The sequence below is a fragment of the Carassius auratus genome, unplaced genomic scaffold, assembly GCF_003368295.1.
Source record: "Carassius auratus strain Wakin unplaced genomic scaffold, ASM336829v1 scaf_tig00217248, whole genome shotgun sequence".
NCBI lineage: Eukaryota > Metazoa > Chordata > Actinopteri > Cypriniformes > Cyprinidae > Carassius > Carassius auratus.
Window position 1 is genome coordinate 186563 of NW_020528964.1, and position 8216 is coordinate 194778.

At 34.7% G+C, this 8216-nt stretch overlaps 1 protein-coding gene across 1 annotated transcript; it reads right to left on the reverse strand.

Annotated features, from left to right (window-relative positions):
• Positions 1–8169, reverse strand: LOC113100353 (WASH complex subunit 1-like). The gene is made up of 11 exons (XM_026265175.1): positions 8076–8169; positions 7301–7441; positions 5075–5186; positions 4587–4733; positions 3609–3745; positions 3370–3505; positions 3073–3274; positions 2488–2658; positions 2115–2273; positions 1074–1142; positions 1–991 (listed from the first exon to the last, which is right to left on the reverse strand). The coding sequence occupies exons 1-11, from the start codon at positions 8081–8083 to the stop codon at positions 843–845; spliced, it is 1431 nt and encodes a 476-aa protein (XP_026120960.1). The 5' UTR covers positions 8084–8169; the 3' UTR covers positions 1–842.
• Between the last annotated feature and the right edge of the window lie 47 nt (positions 8170–8216).

Consider the following 8216-nt stretch of genomic DNA (forward strand, 5'->3'; position numbering starts at 1 on the left):
TCATAGTAGATTAGAGTTTATTGTCTGTACTGAAGCTACTAATAGCAGAGATGTTTTAGAGCATGTAAAACACAATATAAAAAAATACAGAATTTTTACATTCTTTTCTTCCTTAATGGAACATTAGTTATTTCACCATCAACTTGTCACATTATTTTGAATGTGCAGCGAGTACTGAAAATTGTTCATTAAAAAATGCAATTCATTATTAAATCAACATAACCATAATGTGTGTTTAAAGTAACATCAACCAGTTGCTCGTGTGAATGAGATGACATCAGATGAAAAGGAAAGTCATTTAGCTACAACATTTTGATGGAAGATTACAAAGATGCATCTTGATATTTTTGATAAATCATACATAAATGATCTGAGTGTGCAGTAAGATGAAGCTCAATCATTTAACATTTGAAAGCCAAGAACCTAAGACAGTCAGAAATAATAGTATTATTTATTAATAATGTAATGTTTTGTTGTTCTTTAAAATAAATTATACTTATTTATTTTTTATTTTACAATATAATACTATTATTGTAGTATTATTATATAATATATAATATTATATTATAAAAATATTTATTACATTTGCTTGAAAGATTGCATTTTCAAAATTTTTGAAATAATTTGCACTAATTTGCGTTGACTTTAATAATATAATCTTCCAGACTATAAAGGATTTAATGACATATAGAACACATCCTCTTACACTTTTGTTAATTCACTGACCTTCAGGATACAAAACAAGAGAGCAGACGTCTCACTCGACACTATCTCCAGACCCCGTCTATGAGGATTTCAACTCTCCAGTCTTGAGTTTCGCACTCAACTCTGAGTCACAATGGTTACGCCTCCCAATCACCTTCATCGTCTGCAGTGGGTTGCTGTGGCGCTGGAAGGGGCGGGATCACATCTGACATCCTGGCGAACGCGCCATTGGAGTTGGCAGGAGCTTCGGATGAGTCTCCGCCCGCTGGGCCCTTGCCAGAAATCCCTGTCAAATATTCAAAATGAAAAATGCATCAGGTAGGAACAAAACACGGAGACTGAGGCTAAAACCAAGGTTTCAAATGCACCTTTCCTGCGCATGGCCAATTTATTGAAGAGGTCAGACATCAGGTCTCCACCGCTCACTGCTGCCCCAACTGGAAAAAACACAACTGTTAGGTCATGCAACGAGAAAAATTACTATTTTGTTGTTTAATGAATGATAACCTACAAGGATGCAATAAATGTATCAAAAGTGAATGTGCAATGTTACTAAAGATTCTAATGATCAATTAATCCTGAAAGAAATGTATCTTGAGCATCAAATCAGAATATTAGATCGACTTCTGAAGGATCACATGACACTGAAGACTGGAGTAATGATGCTGAAAATACAGCTTTATCATCGCAGGAATAAAATACATTTTGTAATAATATAATTTTTCAGTATTTTGGATCAATGGTCTTTGTCATTTTCTGCAGCAAACATATATATGCATATTTCAGGAGAATATCAAGTAGCAAAGATTATTACATTGCACTGGTTCAAATCTTAAGTGTGGCACCTCCTCCCAAGTCCTAAATCATTAGAAATCACCTCTCAGAGTCGACAAATTCAAAAGACCACAAAGTTTATCCATCAGTAATAAATCAATGAAGAATCTGAAATATCCGAGACTTTGTGAGTCCAGAGCCAGTCGATTTCAGAGCAAATGTCAAGCAGATTTAAAAAGGCTTAACCGCAGATTTAATGAAAGTTAATTTCTCTTTTGACCTTTCCAAATACCACAGCGCTCGTCCTTATATCAGCGATACTGGAACACAATGAATTCCGCTTGCTTTAAAAATGAATCCTCTTGTACACTTAATATGCTCACCTTGCAAACTAACTGCATGAACAGTTTTACATATATTCTGAATGGTTGCCAGGGTGTACCTATGTGGTTACTAGGATGTTGCTTACTGGTCCAAGGTCTCTACATATAGCTTGGCTTTTTTAATGCTACCATTAGCAAACACTACTAACAAGTTTCTTACCCTGATAACAGTTTGGCTAATGTTAACACCCTCTAATTGACCCTGTTTGGCAGAATGCTTTCAGAAGAGTGTAAACACTGCTGGCATCTGACCTTGAACTTGCTCCTTCTGTTTCTTCTTCTCCATCTTCCGCTCTTTTACATTGCGGAGGTTGGCTTTGCCGATGCCGCCGGCGTTTCGGATCGACTCCAGAAGACTGGCTCGGCCGTCTGACGGCTGTAAAACTTCAGTAGGGGCACCCTTCACCATACCTGATACACACGAACACAAAAGACAGTGGTTAAAATAGATAACGGTTATTATACAGTATTACTGTTTTTAATGTATTTTTGACTAAATAAATGCAACCTTGGTGAGACTTAGCTACCACCAGCCTAATGTTAGTGTATATGGACAAAAAATGATTTTTGAACACTCAGCCATCGCTAAAAACACTGTCGATAATTCTGAAAATGAATCTTTTACCTGTGGGAGGGACTTGACTTGTCGTGGCATCAGTGCTGTCTGCTGTGATAGGTGGAGGAGGAGGCGGAGGGGGCGGAGCTGGAGTTCCAGGGGGCGGGATTGATATGTGAGTTGGCTCTGGTGGAGGAGGAGGTGGCAAAAGGGGCGGAGCCTCAAGCCTAAAATGAGAGTCTTAAAAACAACCAACTTTTAAATAATAACAAAGTCAAACGATTAATCATGATTAAATCGTATCTAAAATAAAAGTAGCATGTATATATTTCAGAAAAATATGTTATGTTTATATATTAAATATATTTATTTATAATATAAATTGTATGAATATAAACGTAAATATTTTCAAAATATATACTATATGTGTATATACATAATAAATATAAACAGAACACACATATATTATGCAAACAAAACTTATTTTGTATGCGGTTTGACAGCATTAGTAATTACATGTATTTTTATATTTTTTAAAATTATATATAATTTTAATAAAAAACATTTTTTTTAGTTGAATTACATCACGATATATTTTTCCAAATTACATAATTATAAATTAATTTCTTAAAAAATAATAAATAATGATCCCACCGCTAGATTCATCGTGCTCTGTGCCAAACGAAGGTAGTTCAGGGATGCTGTTGCTGGCAGGAACAGATGGTGCGAACCCTGGGCCGAGGTCAGCGCTGTACATGAGGTCATCAGCGATGCCAGGTAAGTCAGGCAGGTAAGACGGCACGTCGATCTCAGGCACTTGCCCCAGGTCTGGCACATAGAAATAATTCTCTGCAGTCTGAGAAGAAAGCATATAGAAATACACGTAATCAGCTGAGCTTGCGTCCTGTTTTCAGTGCATCACGTCATTATAGATGTGACTGAACAGCTCACCTGTCTCTCTAGCTGCTCTCTCTTGGTGATCGACAGCGGCGCATCAAACGGTTTATCTTCCTTTTCCGTCTCTAACGTGGTGTGTGTTTTAGTCACGGCGCCCGCCAGAGGGTCAAGAAACACATATTTCTTATAGCTGAAAATACACAAACACACACAGCGATGATTAAATGAGCGTTAATAAGGTTGCAACGGCAGTGCAGCATTCAGTCAGTATGTGTAGGAGTTTGGATACTCACAGGTTCTCTGTTGTGTTGAACAGCAATAAGGAGCTGACTGAGTTGACATTTCTCGGCAGACTTCCCAAACCCTCCTCTGTCTCATCCTCAGAGCGCTTCTTAGTGTTGACGCATACTGGCAAATACATCAGCTTCTCCTATGAAACACATTTGTGGGTCATTTCAGTAAATATTTGTAACATAAATTTGAAACTACAAAGGACTTCTTATAAAAAGAATTTGATGCTGATAGTTTCACAAATATCCACAATTTATAATAGTTAAGTGCTTGTGTGGCTGATAAAATCCAATGGCTTTTTTTTTTTTTTTTTACTTGGATGAAGCAAATATGTAAAGCATATAACATAACAATGAAAAGCAACCTGCCAATGGTTTATCAAAATGAAATTTAAGATATGACATTAAACATTTTTAAATAACATTTTAAAAAGATAAAAAAATTATTATAAAATTTATTTAAAATTGTTACAATTTTATTTTGATTAAATAAACAGTTAAGTAAATTAAACAGTTTTAAATAATTTAAAATATTTAAATTTTTCAATAGAAAATGATGTAGTAATTATTTTAACTGCATTTATTCCTTCATTTTATTTGTAAGTGACACTTTCAGTCTTCCACAAAATCATGGTAACAGAGTTGATATTGTAACATTACCATGATTTTTGGAAATAAAACGGAAATAAATCACTTTTTAATAGACAAATTAATAGACATATTTAAAAAAAAAAAAATTAATGTTTGAAATGTTGTTAAATAAAAAAATTAAATAAGCCAAATAAAATAAAAAGAGGAGAGAATCCTGCATCTGTAGTGGAAGAGCTGTCTTCTTCCTCTCATTATGTGTGATTTTTTTTCTTTCTCACTTTCTCTCATTATGAATTTTTTAACAAAATATGAGCCATATACACTTAAAAGTGAACAGAAAAGAAAGTATGAGGATAAGGAGCTGAAAGGCAGATGACTAAATTTGTTCACCTGTGGGGTCTTTTCATCCAGTGGGCGGAGTTTGCTCTGAACTTTAAAGCGAGGCCGCTTTTGGGAGGCGGGATCTACTGCACCTGTAAAGATAGACGAATAATCCTGCAGTTTTTCTGGAGCGGGGTATTTGGCACTGGAGAACACCTACACAAACACATCAGACATATAACCACGTTATCCGTACTGTGCAATAATTATTCATTAGTCATTTAGTTGGTGCTTTAATCCAAAGTGACTTACAGTACAATTATTATAAGAATAACATTTCAGCAGTTCAAACAGTAGAGCAGTACAAATCTCAATAATAAAGTGCATTTTCTTCATTTATTGTTTTTTGTTTGTTTTTTAGTCAAAATACGACCCAGACATTTTAACCATTAGCTTATGCCCACCCTACAACTCCAAATATTTGTTGCAGAAACTGTTTCTCTTCTACACTGTGTGACTGACTGTGAGATTCTCTGTGTCTGAATCATCTGCATCACCTTTGTGGCTTTCTTGCTTCCTTTGATCTTCTGGACTCTGGCCTGAGCCAGTTTGATCCGGTCTGTGACAGACTGAAGGTGTACACGGTTCTTCTCCACGCTCTGAGACACCCTGTCAAAACCAGACCAAGTCAAACTATAGCAGCAGAATACAGGTGAACACAGTTAGATAATAACTTCACAAAAGTGTAATTCAGTAAAAAAATTCAGGCCTTTCTCAACTAATTTGTTGGTGATTGAAACCGTTTCATAATGAATCCTGTTTAAAGCAGTATGTTTGACTAATTTTGACATCCTAAACATTGACAATTTAATCTTCAAAAAACAAAAACAATTAAACATTACATTTCAAGATTTCTAAATTAAGTCTATGTTAATACTGCATTAAGTAATTTAATTTAGAAATTTTGTGTTTCATTTGCTATGAGCAATAAGTGGATAAAAAATTATTTCATTTTTTATAAAAAAAAAGATTTTATTTCATATAAATACTGTTCTTTTTATATTTCTATTTAAAGAATCCTGAAAAATGCATACTGGTTTCCACAAACTATGATCATGTGACACTGAAGACTGGAGTAATGAGGCTGCAAATTCAGCTTTGCTTCACAGGAATAAATAAAATTACAAAAAAATATTCAAATAGAAAATAGTTATTTTAAATTGTAATAATATTTCACAATTTTACAGTTTTTACCGTATTTTTCTTTTTTATATAAATATATAAAATAAATGCAACCTTGGTGAGCATAAGCGACTTCTTACAAAAACATCCTCCAAACATCATGCTGAACAATGGTGTACTGCAGCACATTAATAGCAGATGGAACAGCAAGTATACTGTGACCTTGGTGGCTCTACGTCAATGCCATTTGCTTGGCTGGATATTATAATGTCTTTTTATTATACCTATTGTAAGCCAGTCAGTGTTTACCAGCCACATATCTCCTTTGTTTGTCCATTCTACACTGTTTCTGTGGACAAACATTACAAACAGGAAAAAAGATCCCTTGATTACAGGAGGCAGCTACAGTACGCAAGCCTGAAAACATCAACTAAATGCAGCGGGAATGAGAGCGTAATCGTGCATGTGTACAGTCCTATCATCACTTCTGAGTCAGTGTAGCCTATGGCACTACACGCTGTCTGAAAAGACCCTCTATTAGAAATAAGGGAAAATGACAGAAGAATGACTAAAAGAGAAGGGGGGGAAGGAGAGGCTTAATGGAGCTGACCTAGAAACGCACTGCTTCACCACACACACACACACACGCACTCACACTCAAATATGTTCCCTGGACCCCTACGTGTCATGTTGTCATGGTAACACTGTGGATGGTTTTTGAGCCTGTTCAGCTGGAATTAGCAATTTTGAGCACTCACTCCCTCACAACTGCATCTCATGGAAAACACACACCTTTTATTGTGTTTCTCTCCTTTGTTATTTTGAAACGGTCTAACCATGCTCTCTCCATCAGAAGCCAGGTGCAACAATATGGAAGGCCCAGGGTTTTTGGGCCAGTGGACAGAGCTGTCACTTACCTTATACACACACCTTGTTGACTGCATCTTATGTTTGTTGATCACGTGCATGTGTTTTTATGCCTTGCACGAAGAAATATTTACTATGTGTTATTCAATAAAATTTTGTCAATTGATAAGATTTATAATATTTTAAAAGTACTTTATGCTCATCAAGGCTGCATTTATTTGATTAAAAAATACAGTAAAAACAGTAATATTAGTAGAATTTTAAATACCTGTTTTCTATTTTAATGTATTTGAATATTTTAATATTTGTCTGTGATCCAAAGCCGGATTTTCAGCATCATTACTCCAGTAACTCCAGTAGAGTCACATGATCCTTCAGAAATCATTTTAATATACGGATTTGCTTAAGAACCATTTATTGGAATAGAAAGTTTGAATGCTTTTATCTGAAACAGAAATCATTTCTAACATTCTAAATATTTTACTGTTGGTTTTGATCAATCTCATGCATCTTTGCTGACTTAAATTTTTAATTTACATTTTTTTTTTTTTAATTCTTTTATAATATATATATATATATTTATATATATATATAAATTATAAAAAAAGCAGTAGTGTATATAAACTAGTATATATAATAATTTTTTTAAACATTTTTTATTTAACATTAAATTATATATTTTTTTATAGTGAATATTTGTTTGGTAAAGAACCTAAGAATAAGTTTGTGTTTACCTAGAAAAGATGTCTGTTGATATCATCTCCAGGTACTGTAACGCATCAGTGATCTGATGCACAGCCTCTTCTCTCCTCAGATCTGGCTGGATGAGCGGGACAGAGTACACCTGTCCCTCCAGGTAACGTTTCTGAATCATCCTACACACATACACCGACACAAACCAAAGAATCATTCAATCAGCATAAGGAAATTAAGTAATTTTCAATTATCTAGTGTTAGCATTTGCCAAGGTAAAAGATAAACTCATAATATAACACTCAAATACTCTGCATACTGAAGTTGTCAACACACATACTGTTTATAATGCATTGTACAGTGTATGAAAATGAAAATTTCGTATCCTTTGGAACAAGCCTCTCTAGTCAAGGTATCTACGGTATACTTGGATCCAATCTAGAGACTCTGATCTAATACAGAAACATGGCAACTAAAGTGTTTAAACAGAGGTTTTTAAACCTAAACAGAGGCTTAACCGAATGACAGTCACATGATGACTCGCACATGGATTCGGATAAAGCTGAATTAACACTGTTGTGCTGTGTGTCGCAATGCAAACCCTTTAATAAGAGAGTATAATAATAATATGACAGTTATCTGAAACAAACTAACGTAGGCGGATTAAGACACGTATTATGATTTGATATAACGTTAGTCTACATGAGTTCCTCCTTCTATCTCCGATGGAGAAAACACAGCGGCCAGAAGCTCAAATGGATGATTATTAATATATCTATGAAATATCGCAATGAAAACAGAAAGGAAACATTTTACCTGACCATTTATATGTCAAAAGCACAAACGTTTATATGATCGAAGGCGCTCAGACTTTCAGGATCAAAACTTCCGCACTCTCAGATCACGTGACTCCTTACGTCGGCGCGCAACAACAGTAAAAAACAAACAAACAAAAAA

Excerpts from the sequence above, each read along its gene's own strand:
- LOC113100353 (XM_026265175.1), bottom strand. Across the intron at positions 3,275-3,369 it reads GAGAGCAGCTAGAGAGACAG|ACTGCAGAGAATTATTTCTA; the intron begins GTGAGCTGTTCA and ends CTTTCTTCTCAG. Across the intron at positions 2,659-3,072 it reads AGAGCACGATGAATCTAGCG|ACTCTCATTTTAGGCTTGAG; the intron begins GTGGGATCATTA and ends GTTGTTTTTAAG.